Source organism: Colossoma macropomum, unplaced genomic scaffold, assembly GCF_904425465.1.
Source record: "Colossoma macropomum unplaced genomic scaffold, Colossoma_macropomum, whole genome shotgun sequence".
Taxonomy (NCBI): domain Eukaryota; kingdom Metazoa; phylum Chordata; class Actinopteri; order Characiformes; family Serrasalmidae; genus Colossoma; species Colossoma macropomum.
Genome location: NW_023494798.1, coordinates 23,197,922 through 23,223,617, shown reverse-complemented (window position 1 = coordinate 23,223,617; position 25,696 = coordinate 23,197,922). Strand labels below are relative to the sequence as shown.

Below are 25,696 nucleotides of genomic sequence, written 5' to 3'. Positions count from 1 at the left end.
TTATGAATATAGAATTTGACTATCATTGTTTAAAAAAAAACATAATATTTATCTGCTTTGTTAAGGGTGATCAGTAAAGCCAAGCAATCCATGTTCTACATGAATCTTACAGTACATTTTGACAATTACAAAAAGATACTACACGTTATAGATTACTATTAGACAGTACATGATAATAATCCAGAGAGGTTTATTACAGAATTATACAGCAAGATAAAAATCTCAAATGTTCTCACAGTATTACTGTATTTATTTTTCTAATGGTGAATATGTGAGTAAACTGGACGTGTTTAACATCTTTACACCCTCAAAAAAAGACAAAAAGCAATTTTAGAAGCTTTGGAATTATTGATTTTGGGAAAAAAAAAACATTCAAAATATTCTTCATGATAAAAGTGAAACAGGGCAGTTTTATTAGTTATCGGTAAAGTAATAGGCTGCTATTGTGGGCTGAGAAGAAAGTCTGTGCTAAACATTACAAGGAGGAGATAACAAACATATTGGAGAAAAAATGTTGGTTATAGATACTTGTAATGTCTAAAAGTGCTTTAAACATGCGAAGAGCCAAAATGGCTGATCCCACTGTTCGGTTTCATGGTCCGCCACTGTCGTAAACCAGCGATGTAAAAATGTGAAAAAAAAATACTATAACTACATTTTTATTTAATACATTTAAAACCATTACATTTAAAATGTTTATCAATGATCAAGCATATCAGTAATAAGAGTTTAGTTTATGTGTTTCTTTACTCTTAATTATTTACCCACAGTGCTCAGCAGCCGCGGCCTGGCGTGTTTCCGGCGTGTTCATCCTCCTTCATCCGTTGCGGACAGACAGCGGCCGAAAGCGGAGAGGTGGGTGAGCGGGGAAATCTGGGTTTGTGGTTTATTTTAGGGCTATGTAATTGATATAGCCTGGATATAATGATTGTAAAACCTCTTATCGTTAACATCGCGTCTCTGTTTAGTGAGCTTTCTCAGAGTGAGGGGTTTTAATGTTCTGAAAGAGGGAACATTGTGACATTGAGGCGGCTGACGGCGCCGCTTCCTTCCGCTGCACAATGCAGACTGTTTAGCACTGTCGCTCGGCTAATAACGCCGCTGAACTGTGTTTGTGAAGCTTCCAGTAGCCAATAACTATCTCATTCGGGTGTGGAATATATGCCGAGGTTGGCTGCCACCACAGGCACTGTCCGAGAGGTGGACTTGTTTTGTCTGTTGAGCGCAAGCCTAGTGTGACCTTGTGACAGTTCCAGGAAGATGCTAGCTGCGTTGCTAACTGATTGCATAGCTTGAGAATCCTTGATTAGCAGTAGTAGCGCTTATTTACCCAGTAGGATAAACGAGTTATAATGTTGAGTATGTTATGGTATAATGCTGTTTTACAACTCAAGTATAACAGAAGTGTTTGGCCTTCTTACTCATATCTAAATAATATTTCGTGGCTAGTCAGACTGTTAAAAAGTACTGTAACGTTAACGTACTGTCACTGGCCATGATTCAGAAAAGGTAAAACATTATTAGAAGAAAGTGGAGTAGCTAGATATGAGCCTTTTTTCTTTTATAAATAGCTACTTTTAAATGTGATGCGACCTTGTTTACCTTACAGAATGCTGGCTACCAGGGCATTTCGTCTTGTTGGCAAACGAGCCTTGTCAACTTCAGTCTGCCTACGTGGTGGGCATGGTAAGTCTGTATTGATTTATTTGTCTGTCTGTCTGTCTATCTATCCATCCATCTATTTAAGTATGTATGTATTTATTTGAATACGTTTTACTTAGGGGTGCAGTACGACAAAATGTTATCGTTACACGTCATGTTACAGGGCGCTGTTCTGAGAATACTGACCAACCTCAGGTTTCATTTCAAATTGAGCATGAGCAGTCCTGTTTAATGGCTTAACATTGAATTAAGATCATTGTACTCAGATGTTGAAAGTATTTTTTTTAATTACAGCAATACAGCGATTTTTATCAGTTCCAACTGATCAAACCTCAGAAAAACTAAATATTGTCATATGTATCATGTATTGTGGAGTGTTACGACAACAGTGACCCACAGTCATGATGCGGTCACCAACATGCAGCTAACTGTGTAAGAACTTGTGGATTAAAAAGTCCCTTGTAAATGTAACTTCGCATGAAAATGTTATGATTGCATATTTTATGAGTCTGAGGAAATGCAAGCAGGAATAGGTCAAACTGTGATTCTTTTCATCTCCACAAGCTGTGAAAGGTCCACACAAGGCCAAATAAAATATTGCTCAACTTTTTACTGTTTCCCCTGACAGAACTCTGCCAGTGGAGTGTCCCTTTTCTTGAGAAATTCATGGATAATAAATGTCTGAGTAGGGCAGTTGCCAAAAGTATGAGTAAAAGTCATTAAATTTCCCTAATGCTCATGCTATGATTATGCCTAAGAACTGAGATGATGTATATTTGTCTCACTTATTTGTTCTGATGAGGCAAGGCAGGAACCTTAACTCTAATCCTTGATATTCTCACAAAGTTGAGTGCTAGTCCTTTTTTTGATGTATATCCACTGCAAGACATCTGTGTAGTTGTTTTCCTTTTATTCTTGTGGTTTGTTCCAAGAATTAACAAAAGAATGTGACATTTTACTGTGTCTCTCAGGAGTTGCGAAGGTTGAGGACTACTCTCTCCCAGCATATTTTGACCGGCGGGAGATTCCCCTACCTGAGATCAAATATGTCCAGGACTTGAGCGCAGAGCAGAGGTCCCTTAAGGAGAAGGAGAAGGGGTCCTGGACCGCATTGTCCAAAGATGAGAAAGTTGCATGTATGCATCAGAGGCAGAAGTTTTAGAAGATATGCACTGTTTTGTTTTTGTCTTTGTGTTACTCCTTTCCTGCTGTTCAAGAGTTTTTGCTTGTTTGTTACAGTGTACCGCATCAGCTTCAAGGAGAGCTTTGCTGAAATGGATAAAGGTACAGGGGAGTGGAAGTCTGTGCTCGCTGGTATTTTGTTCTTCGTTGGCTTCACAGGTTTTGTTGTGCTGTGGCAGAGGAAATATGGTATGTGTTCTAGTCACATATGTGTACTTATCTCATATGTAACATTTCTGACTCTTGTTCAACACTCCGTCAGTGATATTTGCACTAAAGAGAAATTCTGTTGATCTTTTGTTTGTGCAGTGTACGGAGATGTTCCTCACACCTTTGACCCTGAGTACAAGCAGCAAGAGCTCCAGAGGATGCTTGACATGAGGATCAACCCTGTTGAGGGCTTTTCAGCCAAATGGGACTATGAGAACAATGCTTGGAAGAAATAAGTTGATGTTTATCTGTCATTGGACCATGTTACACAGCTTCTTACTAACAGGCAACATTTGAATCAGAAAAAAATGTCTGTATTTATGGCTTGTCCACAATACCTCAGTTAATACATTTTGGAAGAACACTTCCTCTTAAGGTTGTCGTGTATCATAAATAAAATTCCAGTGTCTACCAAACATGTCATTCCAGTGTCATCATGTGTCCTTTTACTGTTGTGTGCTGTGTTGTTATTGGTGGTGGTGGTGGTAGTAGTAGTAGTAGTAGTAGTAGTAGTAGTAGTAGTAGTAGTAGTAGTTTTAAGCATTTAAAATACTGTTTGGTCTACCATCATGCAGTGGTCATCAACCCTACACCTGGAGATCTACCTTCCCGTAGGCTTTACCTTCAACTAACATCAAACGCACCTCATTCAGTTGGTCCATGACTTCTGAAGATGCTAATTAGTTGGATTAATTGGGGTCAGTTTGTTCAGAAGGCTGATCATCAGGATGATCACTACATTCCAGCATGTTTGGGGAAGTTAACTGAACGCTTGTGTTGTTATTCCCACTTTGTCATTTACAACTACTGATCATGTTTTTTATTAAGTATTTGTCAAGTTCAAGGTGAAGTACTGGAGTTTCTAGATTTTTCTTGGTCAAAGACTGAGGCAACCACAATGCCCCAAAAGCTTCTTAGTAGACATGAAACTAACAATTGATTTCCCCTATAATTTAACCATGTTCATACTCCAGCTAATAACCGTACACGCTGTTGGCTCGAGTAGACCTCAAAAATGCAGATTACATGTTACACCATAAAGATGGACGCAATGTAAAAGAGTGATTTAGCAAGACCATTGGTGAATATTAGGAGCTGTTTTCTGTAGTAGTGATTCCATCGGACCTGGCGGATGACCGAAAGCCCTGGCTGTAAAGGGTTAAATCATGCCCTGCTGTGATGTCACCAAGTTCATGTTGCAGGAATATCCGCCCAATGCAATCATTTTTGAGTCGAGGTCCGGAAGCGAGAGTGCGGCGTGAGTGGTGGTTTGGTTAGGAAATAAAACTCGTCCACAGCTCGTGGATCCTGGGGACATCATTTTACGTAAACAGAGCCCCGTTTTCCACACAGCTTTGCCCTCTGATCAGATGTCCGAGGTCTACAGCTCGTGTCCGTCCTCCGAGCGCATGTAGTGTCTGTCAGTGTAGCCTATCTCTCAGCTATCCTTCATGTGAACCAGAGTGAAAACGTCAACACCGAGAACTGTTGTTGATGTAAAAAGTCTCCTCCACAATCATGGGGAACGGAATGAACAAGGTAATTTCAGTAAAATGGGAAAAGTGTTCGGAGGCTGGTGTTAATATAAGTGACTGCTGCAGCTGCTTGGTATGTTTGGTAGTTAGCAGGTTGGTGCAGGAATAGTAACGGACACTGTGACCAGGCTCAGTGTTTGACTGCTACGTAAGCCCAGGACGAGACAGTGTGTGTAAAAGGTCATGGCCTGTAGGTCCACGTAAGAATACGTTTGACCTTTTTAATGTGTACTTTCAGCTTTAGCTCAGTGTGTATGATTAATTTGCGCGTTGGAAATGAGTCAGTGATCAGTTTTGGACTATGAAGGCCACAGCTGCAGTTGCTTAGCTGCTTTTATTGTTTATTTAGGGTGCTTTATAAAAATCTTAGGCTATCATGATATAAACAATAGGAGAAACATGTTTTTGACATAAGCTTGACATTTCTTAATTAAAGACTCATTAAACGCTGTACTGAATGAATGTTCTCCTTTTGTATAGGTAGTTGATGGTCTCTATTTAGGAAATATAAGAGGTAAGTAATAGATTCTCTCCCAACAATATATTGTATTCACAATATATTCAACATTTCTCTTTTTCTTCTTTATATCTCCCAAAGATTGTCTGTTATGCTCAGTTATAACAATCAGTCAGTAATTCAGAAGTAAATACTGCATATTCCTCTCTGTTTGTTTGTGTATACACATCAGGGTTTGTTAGTCTTCCATAGCTGGAAGCACTTTTAGTGTTGCAGGTGTTTGTTTGGGTTCTGGTTTAGGTTGTTGCATATGCAATACATTTGAATAAGAAATTTTGATTTTTTTTTTTTTTTATATCAGAACCATATTAGCAGGAGTATCCACTGTGTACTTTGAAAGCCATCCAGGGGTAGTGCTAAACCGAACAATGTTATTATTATTTGAAATATCTGAACAACTTATATATGCACTGAATAGCCCTTTTTTTATTTCTTTCTTAAAATGCACTGTGCAGGTTGGAAATGACATCTGCTCACGACAGTCTGTGGCTTTCTGTTCTTAGCCTTAAATCTGGTGGCCCTGTTTTCTGATGTTACTCGACAGCTGAAAATAGACTCCAGGAACACATACTAAGGACACTCACTTTTGAGGCTGTGACAGTTTGGTGTCCCATATTATGCCTTTTTTGACAAAATATATCAAGCATATCACAATATAAGCATTAGTTTTAACATACTAAAAGGAGAGTGTAACTACAAATTTAAATAATGCTTATATAATAATGTAAAGAATGTCATGGATCCTCAAAGCTGAAAAAAAAACAGCAGCTATGAATTCCTCTTCTACCTATGTCACTCTGTACAACGTTGTTGTGTGTATTTATGTAACATAACCACTTGGTCTCCAAGTGTTTGAATGCCAGCCAGCTTTTGATTGACACCTAGCAGCTGTCTTTAATGAAACTAGATGAATGCTGTGCTCAGAGATGTTCGTTTCACTGCATGACTTCAGGATGAACAGGTCTGGAATGAATGCATACAGAGAGCAGTCAAAATAGATGTTTTACCGGCATACCGAGCAAGTGTATCCCTTTAAATTAGACTCAAGTTATCAGTAGTGGACTTTCATTGCTGAATTGCTACATCATGAAAACAGTTTTCTCTTCAAAATAATGTATGCCTCCTGCTCACAGTTCTGTCATTCAATGTTTCCATCCACAGACTCAGAGAACAGAGAAAGTCTGTCCCAGAATGGGATTACCCACATCCTCTCTGTGTACAACAATGCCAAGCCTGTGTTGGAGGTAAAAATCCTTTCATAGGCTCCCATATGAGTGCAGAGAGTAGGAGGCCAGAGAGAAGCTATGCATTTCCACTTTTCCTAGTATCTAATAGTCAGTGGCTCTTAACTATGGCAACTGTATCTGCCAGAGTAGGTTTCTGGTCCTATGCAAATATTTGGGTGCCCCTGGTCAGATTACACTTTGTTCATTTTGAAATTAAGTAAACATCTAATACAGAGCTGGATGTACACTAATGCACAATTGAATAAAAAATCTGTTTATTTGCTGTATTGGAAAAATACAATACAGTGTGGCCTCTGCAAAAGTTATGGCACATTTATACTTACTACTTGTTTTTCCAATGTGTTAAACAATGAAATTTGCCAAAACTGCCACTTTTAGTTCTCTATAGAGGTGAACATCAACTAATAACTTAAAGTTAACTTATTTTCACTTAGAAATTCAACACAACATGTCATTTGACTGAGATGTTCAAACTTTTGCAAATGACTGTGGATGGATGGACGGATGGACAGACAGACAGATAACAATCTGTAGATAACAATTTAAGGAAAACAGTTTCATTGTAAGTGCAAATTATTTATTAGACATGACAGGTGCAGATGTAACTGCAAAACTTATATATAAATTTATGTGCAGCACACTAGCTAAAAATATTGCCTCATTCTAGCTAACGATTTAGCTAGCTGAATATTGTTAAGAATAAATCCCAGAAATGCGATCATCCAGATGACATATCAGTATTAAACAGACCACATCCATTTAGTAAATGTGTTTAGATTAGATTTGGCCCCATCACTTGATCAGGAAATAAAATAAGAAGGGAGACATCTTACCCTGGGGGGCCTACCACTCTTCTCTCAAGCTACCCTACCCAAGTCTGTGTGTGAGAATTAAAAACACTGCCACATAAAGGAGCTGAAGGAGCACTCATGCCATCTCACATGGCTGTCTGTGTCTCTGTGCATCAAAAATTAGAACAAAACAGAGTGCTGTTTAAAGAAAACACTATTGTTATTTTCATGTCACTCTATCTGCCCACCCTTACTTAAGTTAGAGATCCTGCTCATAAAAATCACATTCATGTTGATGCTTAAAGGAATGTTAACATTTTGCTCAGTCATGAAAGTGTCAAGGAAATTTACAGCTGATTGGTGGTTGTCAGCATTCATGCTACAAACACACCACCTACTGCATTTGTTTTAGTGCATACAAACAACTGAATGTACTGTTGAGCTATTTTTATAGTGCTTTCTGTTTTTATTTCATCTTTATTTTTCTTTATTTATTGATTAATATGATTAGGCCAAAAGTACGGAGCCCTGCTGGTGACATCCTGTATAAATTAAAAATAATGCATGGCCACAACTTAATTGTCTCATCCCACGCCTTACTTGTTGTGGCCACACATTATTTTAATTTATACGGGATGTCACCAGCAGGGCTCTGTACAGAAGTGAGTAGAAAGACATTTATTTATTTATTCACTTATTTAGCATAATTTGAAAACAGTAGCTACACTTTACATTGTGTTAATTTTAATTAACAAAATTAACAAATGTCAAATTTCATAATGAATAAAGCAATAGAAATGGCCCAAAATGACTAAACTATGTTTTTATAAAGGGAGTTCAGATTAACTTCCATTATATATATTTTTTTCTCTTGAAAAGTTACCATTTTGGAGATACAAGCTTTAGTTCCAACAGTAACAATACACAGTATTGACTGTATAGTAAACAGTCAGTAGTATTGAGCTGATATTTGCTTATATATATATATATATATATATATATATATATATATATATATATATATATATATATATATAGTTTTGGCCACATGGGGGCGGGAATGTCAAACAGTTAACGTTGTCTTCAGATTTCTACATAATGATGTTCAGTGGAAGTTAGTGTTAATCCAAAAGTGTCAGAAAAAGAGAAATACCACAGATTTTGTGAGAATGCACTCTGAATGAAATCCAGACTTCAATCAGTACAAAGCAGCATTTGTAATTAATTATGTGAATCAGTATTCTGATTATGGTACTTTATTTTATTTTAATTGTGGTGCTTAATTGTGTTTCCTCTCTTAGGACATGACCTACCTTTGCATCCATGCAGCCGATGCCTCTAATCAGAACTTGTGAGTGATGCAAGCACATGCACTCTTATCAGCATGCTCACACACCCTGACAAGAGTTTACTCTATATCATATCAGCAGTGCCATAAGCATGCCTTAGATCAGCAGACAGTACTCAGGATGACCACTCGCTCAGTGTCTGGCTACAGATGAGCAGTGCTGCATTTCTGAATTCATCTGTGGATGATGTAAATTTCAGTTACAAAGCTTGAAATAAAACCAATAAGTAGAGTCTGAGAGTTGATCCCAAAAAGAGTTGATTATTCGATTCCAGGCATTTGGGAAATGAGAATGGACTCCAAAGCTTTGACTCAATTCCACACCGTGATCTGTGCACATCCAGTCGATGAGAGATTATACGGTCACTGTCCAGACCAAACTCAAAAACTTCATAGCGACGCTCAGCTGTGCTGGTCATGCTGCTTTGCTTTTTCGCAGTAGCAGCCATGCATACACAACGGGCATATATTGCCACTTCTCTCAAGTGGTTTGCCACTAGAATCATGTATAAAATACACTCCATTGATGATTTTCACTCATGAAGCCTGAAAACTCAGCAGTGAAAAAATAAAACGTTCAAAAATCATCCAGCTTTGCTGGCAGTAGTCAACACATCGTTATCCCAGCAAAGTATCAGCTTCTGTTCACACATGAGCTCTCATTTACACCAAACAAGTAATGCAAGTAGTGCAGCAGGAACTGTACTAATTGCCAGGTTGGATTTGCCTTCATTTTGACTCGCTCTTGCTTTCACACTTAAGCCCTTCCTGTTTAATTACTGTGTGAAAAGTGCTTATGCCTTCTTGTATTTCTTGGAATGGACACCATTGATTCACTTGGAATTGAAATCTGAGTCAAGTCCAGAATTTCTGGAATCAAACAGTCCTAACAAGAGCATCTGATTTCTAAGAATGCCTTGGCCAGACACTTTTATAGCAGCTGTAGCTGGGTCATTCTACCAAAAATAGGACAATTTATTTGCATCCCCAAACCCAGGGTCAGCCCTGTTACTGCAAATGTGCCTATCTGTGCATGTATTATATCCACGCCGTATAAACCCAGGATGGTACACAGAATATGGCATCATTTGATCTTATGAAGAACAATGGTGGAATTTAATGTAATAGTTTTGTGCATTTTTATTATGGACAAGGTTGTCAGGTTAAACACATCAAAACTGTTATTTTAATTTAACATTGATGCAGTACTAATGTTGGTGACCACATAGGCACTGTGTGGCCTAATGGCTTTTAACAGAAATTATATAATTTCTGGCTGAATATGCAAGCCTAAACCTTGTTACTGTCAGTCTTATTACTGACTTATAGGTAACAGGCCTGATGAGTATAAATGTTTTGTGAAAGATTTGGGGACACAAATTGTCCCCAATACTTTGTACAGCTAATAGCTTGTGGATGTCAATATGTTAGATGGGGCTGTATTGCACTGAGAGTTGTCAGCTTATACTGGCAATTGTTCTTGTTACCATTCTTTGCCAACACAGCACATAGCTGTGGTTGATGTGATTGAAGTCTAACAATGCAGTGTGAAATTTGTCAGCAGTAATTTGTAAACCATGACTGTTCCTGTTAGGGTCACATGCATGTCCTGTGATGGCTCTGTAGAGGGAATATTGCTGCACCAAACCAGATTTGGACTTCCCTCCTCATTTTGTGTGTGTATGTATGAGAGAGAGAGTGAGAGAGAGAGAGAGAGAGAGAGTGAGAGAGAGAGAGAGAGAGATAAGTTTTTGGTTTTTTTTTTTCTGAATGTGTGATCTCTCAGTGCAGGGGTGAGGTGAGATTTACACCTGACCACAGTTTCTTTTTCTCTCCGCTCATGCATTAGGTTTTACTATATGGGACGGTTGCTCCTGTTTGCTTCATGTATCTTACACTGTGTTGTATTGACACTCTAAGCCTGCACTCTCACTGTGTTGAAGTTCAAACATCAAAGCATTCTGAAGTGTGAAAATAGAGACAGAGATGTATTTTGTCTTGTACCCCATGCTCTTCACTTTTCTGTTTTCCCTTATCTAGCACACCCTATTCAGCAAATAATTAACAAGTTCCAGGGCATTACACACTACAGCACCAAAAAGGACAGAGTATGTTGTCCCTAGGACTGAGATTAGGAGCCATGCTGTACATCATTTAATTATGTTATTTCTGGTGTCCCCCAGGGGTCATTGTTGGGATCAGTTTTATTTCTGATTTGCTTCCATTTGGTAATATTTTTGCCTTTTGCTTTATTTTTATTGTTATGCTGATTACACTTAGTTATATTTTCAGATAGTCAACTATGCAGCTCACATAATCTCAGCCTACTTAGTGCCTTGATATGTAAATTTATTTACAGTTGAATACTAGTCAATCTGAAGCCATCCTTATGGCCCCACTTAGCAGTGAAAAAAAAAAAGATGGGAATTGCTCACTGTATTACTGTGAATGACCACTCAGCCCCATTGTCTTAATTTATTTCAAATCTTGGTGTTAAAAGTTTGCACTGCTGTGAGTTATCATATTACTTCCATTTGTAAGATTTTGTTTTACTTAGGAATATATTAATTTTCTGAAAACCGCCTCCTGTCATGCTCTGATGTCTGTGCTTTGCATATGTCCAAAACTCTGCAGGAAATGTTTTAAAAACATAATACATGTACTAATTAATCAGTTTTTATCCAGTTCAGTTGTTACATTACATTGCAATTGCAGTCAAAGAGAAAATCCATTTGAGTTCTCATTCAAAAACATAACTGCTGTACTTCCACTTTATCTGCGAGGTCTACTGTATCACATTATCTTGGATGAATCTGTAAAGCTACATAAATTAGGTTAGTGTTCTGAGCTCACTGGGCCACAGCTATGGAAAGAGCTCTCTGAGCTTTTACATACCTACACTGTGCATTTACAACATTGGATATTGTATTATTTATTTACATGTGCGATCATATGCAAAAGTTTGGGCCCCCTGCTGAAATGACGTTTGATTCAATTTCTATACGAAAATAACGTATCTTCTACTGAGAACACAATTCCGCACGTTTTAATACACAATTATTGTTTGTTTACTGAATTTAACATATTGGAAAACAAAATATGAAATGTGGCCTGTGCAAAAATGTTTCATATTTTATGGGTTTTTTGACCAACATGTTAAACTCTGCTGTCAGAACAAAACCTTGTATCTCCAAAACTATAACTTTAATGTAAGTCAGTGTAAGGGCAACAGGCATTTTCACATTATGTCAATAATAAAATAAAATAAAAAATAAAATAAAAATAGTCAAAAATGGAGATATGAGGCTTTGGTCTGACAGCAGTGATATATAGATAGACAGACAGATAGAGAAAGATATTTTTTCAAACATTTACATATTGTGGCTGTCCAAAAATCCAAGTATTTCCATTTTTTGCAGTTTCTAGTTTCTACTTGTTTTTCTTTGGACAGCGACAATGCGACATATGTATGTATTTACTTATTTTATTTGTTTTCTTTAAAAATGGACACTTTTGAAACTCTACTATACAAATTCAATTTTTTTATTTATTAATTAATTCATTTATTCATTGAATTTGCCACTGGCAACATTTAAAATAACACAGCTGAAGGGTGATGTACATTTTCAGACTTTTCTCACATTTTCTCAAAGTTGTGCAGTCATTTAGTATAGTCAGACTGGAAATGAACCAGTAAAGAGGCACAGCAGAAATCTCCATGACTTGCAAATATTGCGAAGACTAAAATACATCTCCATAGCATTTACACATTGAGCATTAAGTACACTTTAAAATGTATTCATGTTTTTTGTTATTGCTTAGTTTTGTTTCACTTCCAACACAGTCAACACAGTGCCTGTCTATACAAAACATGAAGCGAACAGTAGCAGCAGCATTAAATGAAGTGTAGATGAGATGCTTCCTTGTCTCTGACTCAGTGAACGTATCTACACCCCCTCTTCCTTCAGGCTTACTATCACTGCTTTACAACACACCAGATGCCTCTCATCTATTCTGTTATTCACACTATAAAAGACACTAAATTGCTTGGTAAAAAATATTGATTTATTGGTTTAATTCTTAATGAATACAGAATGCCTGAAACAAGATTTGGAGCATCATTTGAATCTTTCATAGACAGAACAGCTCACAGTTTGCAGTGAGATTAGATAGATCTTTTAGAAAGAGCTTATACAGAACAAATTACATACAGAAACTACTTTGTTTTTGTTTACGTTTAAACCTTAATTAAGTTTAAAGACATTTAATCTCTTGTTCAGCTGTACCATTGTGATTTGTTGAAAGACTTGCATGAGGCAGATGTCTGAGGGAAAGTGCCCCACAATTCAGGATGATTAGGGTTAGTGGTGTGTGACTGTTGTGAGGGTTACTGGGGGGCTTTGGCCCACTGTTGCAATCCAGCAGGAGGAAGGAAGCCAGCAGTGGCCACCAAACCTCTTAAAAAGCCCTCTGTCACAATCCTACAGCTTTAAAAATAAGGATAACGGTCAATCTCCTTGTGTCATCACTGTCCTCTTGGCCTTTCTGAAGTTAATGACCTTACACACGTGTTCACAGACAAGTACGGACACTGTAAACACTGCTGCCTACATAACTGTAGTCAGTGGTTTCCTGAGATGCAGTTTAGTTGCAGCTATTAAACAGATCATCGAGGAACTCAATGCATAATAATGCATCTTATTCCTTGATATTATAATATTGAATCATTTTCAAAGGTTTAAGGGACGATTTTGAAGGAAAGATAGTCGTTTTGCAGCTGAGTCATAGTACGAGGCTCAAAGCTTATTTGGAATTATCTGATTGTCATGATAAACTGTTCCTTTTTTTAGACACAAGATGAAAAAAGTATGTTTGAGCAGTTCTTAACCATCTCAAATGCACGCAGTGACACTTTTTTTTCATGTTTCACACCAAGACGATCTTTGAGATTTACAAGAACGCTATTTTTTTAGATGTATAATTAAATAAAATAACTATTTGATATAGATAGACACTTTTTTCAAGTTTTGTTTAGTTGTGTCACATCACTTCAAATAAGTTTACTGGCAGTATTTCAGACTGTTTTCAATTGCCTTTGGTTCATACGGCTTTGTTTGGATATGTCTGCTGTGATTTGAGATTCAGTGATCACTGAAGTAAAATTTGCACATCTACCAAGAACTCCGGAAATAAGAATGTGCTGATGGTGTCAGTAAAAGGAGTAAAATGGCAGGCATGTGCCGTTCTGAAGCGGTTTTGTCGAGCTTGATTGGGAAATCAGACTTTTAAAGCAAATTCGCACAGGGGCATAGAGTTTTGCAATGCTGATAGATTACCCAACAGTACCTGAAAAAGAGAGTTTAAAGAGGATTATCACACTAATGGTCACTAAACACTTCATGCCAAATGATAGCTGCCATTTACTGCATGTTTATCAGTTCTTTATACTTATTATATATGTTATACTACTGAATATTAAACTGAAAAATACAGACCTCAGAAATAGAATACTGAATAATGCCTGTACATACAGCACTGTGCAGAAGGCAGAGACCACCTTTTTGCTTATTTAATTTCCAGTTAAAACATGACTGGAAGTCATTATTCATTTTTCAGTGTCAGGAATAAAGAAGAAAACGCATATTTAGTAGAAAATGAAACAAGCCTCAAAAACTAAATATAAAGTCATTTTTCAGTATTTATTGTGTCGACCCTTTGACCTCACAAGACCTTCCTTTCTTTTTGCGGGGCAAAAAGACACCCCTCCAAAGTTCAGTCTTTCAGTTGGCTGCATTTTGTTTCTTACATTCTAAGTAAACCCAATTACAAATTTAAAGTAATAAGTTCTAGAGCATTTTTTTCTTTTTTGCCTTTTCTCAGTAATAACTTCTTGACAGCTGCACATCCTTTCAGACCCATAATGTTTAGCTGTCTTTTCACAGTGGAAGAATGGGTTGTTTTCAGATCTGAAGCAACAGTGGAGCTTGATTTTTCTCCTCTCTCAAAGATAAGAGCTTTAAGTACTGTTTATGTGATGGTGATAGTTCTGATGATCTATCTGGTCTTGCACTATTGTTAGGATTCTCCTTTTCCAGTTTGGGAAACTCCTGTTTTTTCACTTAAGCAAAGTAGATTGCTGTATATCTAATCTCCTCAGAAACATCTTCTTTAGCAATTTTAGAGGCACATGAGAAAATTCTGCAAAGCAGAATACTAAATAACTCTAAAATGAAAAGGTGATCTTTGACTTTTGTGCATCTACATGTGAGCTTTTGTACAGATAAAGCAGGATGTCTGTATAGTAGAGGCACGCTGCAATTGAACAAGAATCATCTTAAATGATGAGCAGGACGTTTTCTGGTCATGTCAGGGATATCTGTGTGTTCTTTTTACTGTGCCAACAGAATATTTCATTTTGTTTAGTTTGTGAGGGAGACTGGACTTTCTGGATTTTTATGAAGCAAAATTATGTCTTTTTCAGGTTACAACATTTTAAAGAGTGTATCCGTTTTATCCACGAGTGCCGACTGAACGGAGGAGCCTGTCTGGTTCACTGGTGAGTGGGTAAACCCTCAGGAGTTACTGAGTGAATTTTATTTTATTTTATTCTCAGTTCAAGACATTTGAAAGAAAAGAAATACAGGCTTTTGGGCATACTCAGGGGCACACCTTGTCTCGGAAGTCCCTTCCAAAGAGATTACTGGAAGATTAATTTTGCCTTACTATGTTTTTCTCTGCTGACTATTGCATAATTTTGTACCTGTGTGTACACTGTCCTGTCTAGACAGAAATATGAGGGAGTCAGCAGTCAGTTGTAGCTTTTGTTTTGTTTCTGGCTAGCATGGTAACATCTCGGTTTGATGCATTTCAGCCTAGCCGGAGTGTCACGCAGTACTACGGTGGTAGTGGCTTATCTGATGACTGTCACCAATTATGGCTGGGAGGAGTGTCTGACCGCAGTTAAGGCTGTGCGATCCTTTGTAGGCCCTAACTACGGGTTCCAGCAGCAGCTGCAGCAGTTCCAGATGACCCAGATCTCAGAGGTAGATATCTAAATCAATGTACCACAAAGTTACAAAATCACACTTCACCGCTCCCACAAGATCCCTTGGTGTTTCTGTAATTCTGTGATTTTAATTACATTTAACACACTCTAGGAAAGTTAAACAGACAGATGCTTTTTGTGCTCTTATGAGAAGTTCCCATTCAAGAGTCTGGGAACTATTTTGAGCTCCATAAATCACAAGGGCAGTGTTAACCAATAGAAAAACAACCCCCACCCCCAAATGTCGCAATTCACTCTGTGCAGTAGAAGTTACCCCATAATTTCAGTGCTTATGTACAGTACAAAAGTGAGCAACCACCCTTTTGTTTATTCAGTTTCCAGCCAAAATGACCATTAAAAATAAGTTATTCTCATTATTATTTTTGTAATTGCAAAGCTTTCATCTTTTAGGGATAGGAGAAATCAAGCATCAGTTTTGCTTTAAAGCTTGAAAAATCCACAGGTGCTCCTGTCCATCCTTTCAGTGTAAGAAGAAAACTCACCACTGTGGGTCTGAAAGGATGTATAGCTTTTAAGAGGCCGAGAAAAGGAAACGGCCAAAAAAAGAGGGAAATTTGCACTAGAATAACGAAACTGGACAACTGAGATGTGGAGTAAGGCTTTGTGGACTGATAAGTTTAAATGTGCAATTTAGATTACTTGGAGAAACCAAGACTGAACTTTGGAGGTGTGGAAAAATATCCCTGCAGATTTCTTTCAAAAAACTGAAAACAAGTCTCCCCAAAATAATAGAAAGTGGATACACTAAACACTGAAAAAATATAATTAATTGTTGAGGCTGCAGTGTAATTTTCTGTTAAAAACATGTTTTCATTTTTTTTCCTGGCACTGAAAAATGAATAACTTGCATTTAATGGATGTTTTGACAGGAAATTAAATAAATGAAAGGGTGGTCTCTGACTTTTGCATGGTTCTGTATGTACATCTTTAGTGCTCTTTGCAAATAACACAGAGGTTCTTCGGAAAATTAGTAAATAAAAATAAACAGTGAAATAAATGCAAACAGATGTATCGCTAATGCCTGCTCAGTATGAATGTGCAGCTGCTTATGTTGACTCATTATGTGTTCTCAGTGTTGACATATGGCAGTGAGGTTTGTTCAGTCTTTCTTAAATGTTATCTAATGTTCCTTCTAGAGTAACATATTGCCTAAAGCTACAACCTAACCTGAAGCAGAAAGAATTCAAAGCAGACCTTCCTTTGGTTTCCTGCCCAATTGTCTGTCACCCCTGACATACACTCAATGATGCAATCACTGAAACAAGTTAGGACTGCGAGCTGCATTTGTAGCCTTACTGGTAAATTTTTAGTCATTCACTTCGCATCATTCGAAGCAATGTTTTTTTTTTTGTTTTTTTTTTAACTGGATTTTGATTGAAAGCCTGTTTTCTTGTGCTGTCTAATAAAGCTTATCAGGAGGAAAGGATCAGTCATAATAAAGCAGATTCTTAAACAGAACTCCAAATTGAGTCCACAGAGAAAACTGAAATATTTAAGGACTACTCTGGTAATATGTACATAGTGATCTCTCAGTCGTGGTCGATCAGTGAAGACGTTTGGCGTCTGAACTTTGCTTCTTCAGTTTTTCACTAGAGCTTCAAAGCTAATGCAGTTGAAAAGCAACGGAAGTCTGTGTCACTGAAAATCTTTTTTGGGTATCATAGACATCTATTAATTGTTAATTAAACTCTTAGCTCCAGTGAAAAACTAAAAAAGCAAACTTGAGACACCACGTCTTTTGACTGGCTACATTTTAGGAGAGTGGAAAATTATGTACATTTGATTTTTATTTTTTTTGCCGGACAGTTCATTTGATTTGGATTTAAGAGCCTTCTATCTTTCGCACACTGACATTTGCAGGGGGTTTTGAGTTGTGCCTTTCTGTGTCATGTATATGAGAGTTCACACACTGACTCGGTGAAGGTGTGAGAGAGGTTTTCCTGTGTTTGAGGCTCCGTGTGCTCTTTGCACAGCTGCCGTGTGACAATCTGTTGCTATATGCCATTCAGAGCGGGAGCTAAACGCTGCAGGGGAGGTGCACAGGGTTGTGGACTCACTTGAGTGAGTAAGGGGAACTCAGGGGGACTTGCTGAAATTGCATTAGCAATGTGTTACACATCACGTGGATGTCATTACTGCCAGAGGCTTGCAACATTAACATTTCTCTTTGAAATATGTTTTTTGGCATTATTAAATACACGTGCATAGCTACAGTTTTTAAGGAACCGACGGCTGGCAAAGGGGATTTACTTCTTTACAATTTTTCCACAAGTTTATTTTTTCCCCATGATAAAAAATGCAGTGCTAAAAATCTAGCAAATAAATGATTTTTTGCCAAATATTATACTTCTGTTACATTACCTCACATGTTTAAATCCAAATTTAAAGGGCCTTTATCCTCCTTTTTCTTGTAGTTTATATTTAAGTCCCCTTACAATGTTGAAATTGGTTTATGTGCCAAAAATATGAGTAATCATTTTTTACATGAACATTTTCCAACCTCTCTTTATTCCTTAGAGTGAAACAGGCTGTTTTTGTTACCATGTCTTTAACCAAGTCACCAAGACCGGGACTGGCCGAGGCGGAGACAAGACCGAGACCAGTTTAAGATTTGTTTCAGAAATCAATTAACTACAAATGAAATTCATTTGTAGTTAATTGTACATTCCACCTTAAATGGTGCCTGAGTGCCTCAGTGGACTGAGGCACCGAAATGTAACTGCTTCACGATTTAAGGTGGAATGGGAAAATACGAACAAGAAGCTGGTGAATAGGAAGCTGACTTCTGCTTTGTGTGATTTAGGCTATCAAAATATCCTACCTACAGTTTTATGTAGAGCTCTACCTATAAATATGCACCACCGTGACCATTTTGACAAGGCAGCACACATCAGAACACCAGCTGAGTGATGAGCTAAACTGTATAAATAACTTTCATTACTAACAGTTATAAATAAAACTAAACAGTTAAAAAAACTAAAACAAACTATTACTTCCAATGACGAATGAGCACAACAGGTGACAGAATAAAGAAAATTGTCTTTGTTTTTACTTGTTTTAAACAAAAGATTGAAGAGAGAAAACTTTCAGTTTTGTTCGTTTTCCAGTTCCGGCTGCTTCTGTCTGTATCCTAGCAGTGTGTCTGCGCATGTGTATCAGTGGCGCAGCGCAAAGAGCAGCGCAGAGCAGAGAGTTTAGTATGCAGAGAAAGGACTGTCTATTCTGTTTATCCTGGTTTTGTTAATATTCAATAATAAATCAGCTTCCAGTTACCTCAGACGGAGACATTGGACTCGGCTGGTCTCGACAAAAATTTCCGAGTCCGCCTTACCCTGAGACTGAGACGAGACCGAGACTGCTAGTTTAAGATTGGAGTACTACAACACTACTGTCCTGTATTTCGCCTCATTCAAAAAGCCAGCCTGGGCTGAAACACTCCTTATAACTTCAGTGTGATTGGGCAGAACTAAACCACTGTAAACAAAGTAGTTAAGTTAATATAAGTAATTGTGTTCATTTTCATAAAAAACGTATATATTCTCCATATGTGGAGAATAATAATGATGTGGACGTGTGCTGAGCGTCAGGAGGCTGGTGCCCAAAACCCAAAGTGACGTGGAGAGCAGCAAGAACCCATTAGCGCTTGTGCACTGGCTGTTGGGTTTTCGGCGCTCTCCACGGCACTAGACTGTTCAGGCGTAGGTCTCTCACTGGCTCCTTGTTGCCACTTGGCACAGGGCCCTTCAGTCAAGCCAAAGGCAGTGCAGTGCTAAAGTACAAGAGACACTGTGCAAAATGTAAATAAAACAAAATGCAATGATGTGCAAACCATTTAAACCTTATATTTCAATAAAAATAGTACAAAGACAACAAATCAGATGTTGAAACTGAGAAATTTTATTGTTTTTGGAAAAATATATGCCCATTTTGAATTTGATGCCAACAACACATTCCAAAAAAGTTGGAACAGGGGCATGTTTACCACTGTGTTTCATCACCTCTTCTTTTAACAACACACTGTAAGCATTTGGGAACTGAGGAAATCAATTGCCCTGAGTGATATGTTTTCCCATTCTTGTTTGATATAGGATTTCAGCTGCCCAACAGTTAGGGGTCTCCTTTGTTGTGTTTCATTTCATAATGCGGCAGATGTTTTCAGTGGTGACAAGACTGGACTGCTGGCAGGTCAGTTTAGCGCCCGGACTCTTTTAATATGGAGCAATGCTGTTGTAATACAAGCAGAGTGTGGTTTGACATCATCTTGCTGAAATAAGCAAAGCCTTCCCTGTAAAAGACGTTGTCTGGATGGCAGCATACATTGCCAAAACACATATATATAGTTCAGCCTTAATGGTGCCTTCACAGATGTGCATGTCACCCATGCCATGTGCACTAATGCACCCCTATACCATCATGAATACTGGCTTTTGAACTGTGCACTGATAACAAGTTGAGTGGTCTTCAGCCCAGAGGACACAGTGTCTATGATTTTCCAAAAAGAATTTCAAATGTTAATTTGTCGGACCACAGGGCACTTTTCCACTTCGCCTCAGTGCATCTTAAATGAGTTTTTTTTTTTGTTTTTTTTTTTAAGCATTACACAACTTTAGCCCTTTGTTGCCCCCGTCCCAACTTTTTTTGGAACGTGTTGTTGGCATCAAATTCAAAATAGGCAAATATTTTTCAAAAAACAATAAAGTTTCTCAGTTGCAACATTTGAAATGTTGTCTTTGTACTATTTTCAATTAAATGCAAGGTTTAAGTGATTTGCACATCATTGCATTTAGTTTGTATTTACATTTGGCACAGCGTCCCAACTTTTTTGGAAATGGGGTTGTAAGAAAACACCTTTAATTGATTTGTTTTCCCACCAAAACTGTCATCGTCAGCTATACAGCACTTAAAGCTTTCATCTTTGAGAGAGCGGAGAATAAAAATCAAGCTCTACACATTTCTGATCTGAAAAAATCCACAGATATTTCTGTCCATTCTTCCACTGTGAGAAGACAACTCAACACTATGAGTCTTAAAGGATGTGTAGCTGTCAAGAAGCCGTTACTGAGAAACAAAAATTTGCATATCGAATAAAGAAGCTGCTGGTGTTCTTAAAATAATGGACTGACCACCCCAGACCTCAACATCATTGAATGTGTTTGGGATTACTTGGATCATTGCTCTAAAAAATGAAAGCAAGTCTCCTGAATAAGATTGAAGCTGTAACAATATAAAATGCATGGACACATGAAATACTGAAAATTTAGATTTTATATTTAGTTGTTGAGGCTTCTGTGTAATTTTCTGTTAAACGTTTTTTTCCTGATGCTGAAAAATGAATAACTTGTACTTAATGGCTGTTTTGACAGAAAAATTAAATAAATAATGGGTGGACTTTTGCCCAGTACTGTATCTTTACCTTTATATGCTGCCTTCCTTGGAACTTGAAGCCAGGCCTCACAGTAAGACCTTCTGGCATGTTTCGAGTCATATTTCCTATCTGTGATAACTTGTCTGTCCAGACACACCACTTTTGTTCTCAGTGTGTACGTGATGATGTGGGTGTTGTAACACAAGGGTTTTCTACATGTTGTTTATCCTTGTCACTGAAATATATACCTTATTGTCAAAGATAAATCACATATAAAATCATTTGTACCAGTAGAAACAGTCGATAGAAACAATGGAGATTAAATTCAGCTACTGGGTAAATTATGTAAAATGTATTCAGAATCATTCCACCAGTGCCAATTTTGTGAAAATTTTGAAATTATGATGTTGTCTAATCAGTGTATCAGCGATCAGTCACTGCAGTTTCATTTGTTTTTTTGATAAACAGGATTGCCGTAGCTAGTCTTTTAAATTCAGTTCAGTAACACAACTACGTATTTGTACACTCAGCACAAAATGAAGAGTGGTCAGTTGTGGTCTGAGAGTGCACTGTTTTAAATGTCAGTACTTGTTTACTATCTCCACATTCTCAATGTGAGAGAGTTTTAACTTCTTGCTCAAGGTAGCTGGAGGGGGAACTGAAACAAAGCGTCTGTCAGCCTCTGGACCATAAACGGCATTCACATGGGTATCCTTTAACTGATTTACCTTTATTTAGCTTTCTGTCATACTCTAGATTATGATTGATTTAGCTGATGTAATTATTTTTTGGTTTTTAGTTAAAAATAACTATACCACTGTTAGACAATTTTTGCATTGAAAAAAGAAATGAAATAAATAAAATAAATGTCCCTTTACAGTACCTAGACAGTTATCAGATTTCATTTTTACATACAGTTTGTAATCCATGTTTCAAATGATTTTCAAGTTCATCCTCACAATGGAATTTGAGTACATTAATAATATAGTGCCAGGGATTTGACATTGTTATTTGCCTCTTTAGCTACTGTAGCTACTCTACCTACTGTACAGCAAACAATTATTATTATTTTTGCAGTGCAATGAAATATATTTAACTAAAGATGAAAAATAAGAGGTGAAAGTAGAGAATCCACTCACTTTCCAACATCTAATTTTTCTTTGAGATATGATATTGAAACCTTACTTTAGCCATTTCCATTACATGTTTGCCTTATGAGGATTCTAGATTCAGGTTCTTTTACAAGTTAAACAGTTCAGTATATATTGATTGCATGTAAAAAGACATGGACTTGTTAAGTCTTTGACCAAAAATATTTTACCAATATTTTTGACATATTTTAACAATATTTTAAGCTTATTTAGTAGTACCACCTAATGATCCTGAAAGGGATTTTTTGTATTGTTTTTTTTTCTGCACATAATCGCAGAGGATGTTCCTGTATGCTTCCAAACTCACTATGCTGCTGTTGTCTTTAGTTACGTCATCAATAACGATGAGTGAGCCAATTCCAGAGACTGTCACACACGCCCAAGGCATTGCCTCCACATGACTGCCCATGTTGCTCCACATGCCAACTTTTTTTTTTTTTATAACTTCTTCATAGAACGTTATTTGAGAACTGTACTTTGTAGCTACTTTTAATCTCCCATTTCATTGATTTATGCTGGTCAAACCTTTTGCACTCTGTACTGTAAAGGCTTTAAGCTGTCTTCCATGAACAACAGGTTGCTTGTTCATTTTTAAGGTGGTTGGTGATTTCATGTCTGGTAATTTCTCTGTCATCAACCACAGTCATTTTCGTTGACCATCCTGGATGCAGGCCATTGCTAAGTACACCAGTTGTTCTTTTTTTTTCTTTTTAATTATTCCATATTGCCGATTTTTCCTTTCCTCTGCTGCTCTCAACATCATGTTTCTTTATACCTACTGTCTAGAAATGTGGACATGCACAGAAATGCTTAGACTTGTGATGATGGGTTGTGATTATGTCTCACTCAGTATGTAGGAAAATTCCCCACACAGCTGACCTTTCTGTCTTAAGTGCACTAGACTGAAATTGTTTCATTTATTTATTAGCCATATCTTGCCCAGTCTGATAGTAACAGACTCTCTTCACAACAATTATTCAGCTGCATTAAATAAACAGGTTACAGGTGTCCTTACATTGTGTGTAGTTTTCAGATGTTCAGTCTTTTCACTTTGAGAACTTTGTAAGGCAGAACACATTGACTAAACATTAAGCAGCAAACACAAACAGTCTTAAAATGTCCAGAAAAGGCACAGACAAATGAACTAGAGTAAAAGGAGCAGAACATTCTTGATTATCCCAATCAGATACTAGCACCAACCAAACAAATATTTGTTTTCTGTGCTGCTTGTTTGGGTGCACTGGCCTTGAGTGGTCCAGTAATGCACAACCGGCCATAGAATTTAAATGTAAATGAACAGGAAAAAATTGTAGCAAAAAAGGCCATTTAAAAAAGTAAAATGTAAATCTGTACATAGCAACACTGTGTAAGTAGTCTTGGAGGGCATGTCATCTACACGACTGTTTTCCTTTTTTTTCGCCATCGTCCGGGAAGGAATGCCTGCTTGGAAAGTGACGGGAAGTCCTTCCTCCCACTAAATTCTACCTTACTCCCACTGCAGGGCTCTCAGACAGGGGATTCCCATTCTGTCTCCCTGTACCCCCACCCCCCCAACTCACCCCTGAAGCGGTCAAATTATATCCTTTTTCCCTCAGTCCTACTGTTTGCTGATAAACAAATCGATTTAATAAAACTTCAGCTTAAAAAGCTTTCAGTAAATATTTTATGTTGCTTTAAATCAGAGCAGGCCATTCTTCTGTAGGGATAGTTAAAGTGAATGACCTGGCATGCAGTAGTCAAAAGTGAAAGTACTTTGTTCAAGTTCTTGGCATGTTTTGGGTGAATTAGGGTGAGCGGGAAGGTTTTAGAACCTAACAGCAGAGTTTCTGTGGTCAGCTGCTGAAGTTAGTTAGTGGGGAATAGACAGGCTGTCTGAGAATTGCTGGATTCTAATGAACTGTCATAATGTTTGGAAGACAGGAAAACTACATATTGCTTAAAATGAAGCAGAAAGCATATTAAACAGACAGTTTCACCACTACAAGTCACAGCCACTAAATATAATATTGATTTTTTCAGTATTTAGTGTGTCCACACTTTGCTTTTATTACACATTCCATTCTTTTCAGGACATCTGCGTTTAGTTTTTCAAAGCAATCTGCAGGGATATTTTTCACCTCACCAAGTTCAGTCTTTGAAGTTGGTTGCATTTCCTGCTTCTCATGAACAAAGTAATCCCAAACACATTCAGTGATACTGAGGTCTGGACTCTGGTCTGGTGGTCTGAGAATGGCAGCAGCTTCTTTGTTTGATTTGCACTTTTTTTCATTTTTATACATTTATATAGTTTATACAGTTTATACATTTTTAAGTACTGTTTATCTGAACGGTGACAGTTTGGGTGGTTTGCCAGGGTGGTTGTTAGGAGTCCCATTTTCTCTTTATCTTTTAATAATTTTTTTTAATTCTTATCTTGGGAAAAAAAAATCTCATTTATTTGCTTTTGGCTTTCCGTTTCCTTTTGCCAGAGAATTATCTTTTATCTAACCTCCTCATAAATGATTCCTGAAAAATTAATGACTAATTAAATAGATAAAGGGTGGTCTGTGTGTGTGAGTGTGTGAGTGAGTGAGTGAGTGTACATGCCACATATCAACTGTGCATGGGGCTGTGGGGGGGGTTAATATGAACAATTAATTTTTTTTTACATTTTCTCCTTGTTTCCCTGTATCAGTATCGCGCTTGGCTGCGGATGAATTACCGGCACAGCCCATTCAGAGACCAGGAGCATGTGGCGGCTTTGTTGGTCCAGTATGCAGAGCAGCAGGCACAGGAGCGACGGAGACGAGGAGAGCATGACCGGATGAGTCAGTCCACCAGCGTCTATGCTATGCCATATGACCGTTATAGCAGCTCAGGCTGCAATAGATGAGTGTCCCATTTACCCCCAACTCACCTTTACTAAGAGAACTATGGGCTCATAATGGTTGCTGCTCACCTGTATTTTGAACTACATTAAGCTTAGCTGGGCACAGCAATGGCACTTGCACTGGCCCTTGTTTGAGACCTTTGAATAGATATGCTTTAATTATCATATAATTTAACCCCTGAATGTAACATCAGTTCGTTTTAAAGCTGTTTAGAAGATCCAAAGGTCAAACTGACTTTGTTAGAAAAGCCAGTATGCTAAACATTGGGTGATTAGTGGCGGAATTTAAACCAAATGTTTTTGTTTGTTTGTTTTGTTTTTTGTTAGTTGCCCACTGCTTTTTTGTTTTCTGTTAAGTCTTGTTAATGCATACATATTTTAAAGTAGTCAGATCTCTGGTTAAAAAGTAATCATTGTAGATCTGCAAAAGCCATACCAAGTTGTCTATTTTTTTAAGCATTCGTTTTACATTCTTATCTAAAGATGCTGATTCATTACTTTGTTCTTTGTCAAACAGTTATCAGATTTATGCCCATTATTTAATTTGCACATGCTCAACTGAGTACACTGTCAGAGTACACTGTAAATGGTTCAGAACTTTATATACAGAAATTTGTAATTTTGTTCTTTGCAAATCTTATGTTATTAAACAATATTTATGAACCATATTTAATATGGCAGCTTTATTTGATTGCACCTATTTTACTATGCCATGCATGTGGCTTTTACTTATTCTCAAATGTTCATGAGCAA

General features: G+C 37.5%; 2 protein-coding genes across 2 annotated transcripts; both read left to right on the top strand.

The window, feature by feature from the left end:
* The first annotated feature begins 788 nt into the window (after positions 1-788).
* Positions 789-3,477, top strand: LOC118818199. The gene is made up of 5 exons (XM_036585394.1): positions 789-855; positions 1,610-1,686; positions 2,634-2,798; positions 2,902-3,033; positions 3,154-3,477. The coding sequence occupies exons 2-5, from the start codon at positions 1,611-1,613 to the stop codon at positions 3,288-3,290; spliced, it is 510 nt and encodes a 169-aa protein (XP_036441287.1). The 5' UTR covers positions 789-855; position 1,610; the 3' UTR covers positions 3,291-3,477.
* A 784-nt stretch (positions 3,478-4,261) lies between these two features.
* On the top strand, positions 4,262-25,611 carry dusp22a (dual specificity phosphatase 22a). Its single transcript, XM_036585271.1, has 7 exons — positions 4,262-4,593; positions 5,070-5,103; positions 6,268-6,350; positions 8,446-8,495; positions 14,974-15,048; positions 15,364-15,535; positions 24,749-25,611. The coding sequence occupies exons 1-7, from the start codon at positions 4,573-4,575 to the stop codon at positions 24,944-24,946; spliced, it is 633 nt and encodes a 210-aa protein (XP_036441164.1). The 5' UTR covers positions 4,262-4,572; the 3' UTR covers positions 24,947-25,611.
* Positions 25,612-25,696: the final 85 nt, after the last annotated feature.

What these genes read in the sequence shown, in the direction of transcription:
- LOC118818199 (XM_036585394.1), top strand. Translation starts at nt 1,611, where the DNA reads ATGCTGGCTACCAGGGCATTTCGTCTTGTTGGCAAACGAGCCTTGTCA. An exon ending in CTGCCTACGTGGTGGGCATG is followed by an intron (nt 1,687 to 2,633) that starts GTAAGTCTGTAT and finishes TGTGTCTCTCAG; the next exon opens with GAGTTGCGAAGGTTGAGGAC. An exon ending in CAAAGATGAGAAAGTTGCAT is followed by an intron (nt 2,799 to 2,901) that starts GTATGCATCAGA and finishes TGTTTGTTACAG; the next exon opens with TGTACCGCATCAGCTTCAAG.
- dusp22a (XM_036585271.1), top strand. Translation starts at nt 4,573, where the DNA reads ATGGGGAACGGAATGAACAAG. An exon ending in CTATTTAGGAAATATAAGAG is followed by an intron (nt 5,104 to 6,267) that starts GTAAGTAATAGA and finishes TTCCATCCACAG; the next exon opens with ACTCAGAGAACAGAGAAAGT. An exon ending in GATGCCTCTAATCAGAACTT is followed by an intron (nt 8,496 to 14,973) that starts GTGAGTGATGCA and finishes TGTCTTTTTCAG; the next exon opens with GTTACAACATTTTAAAGAGT.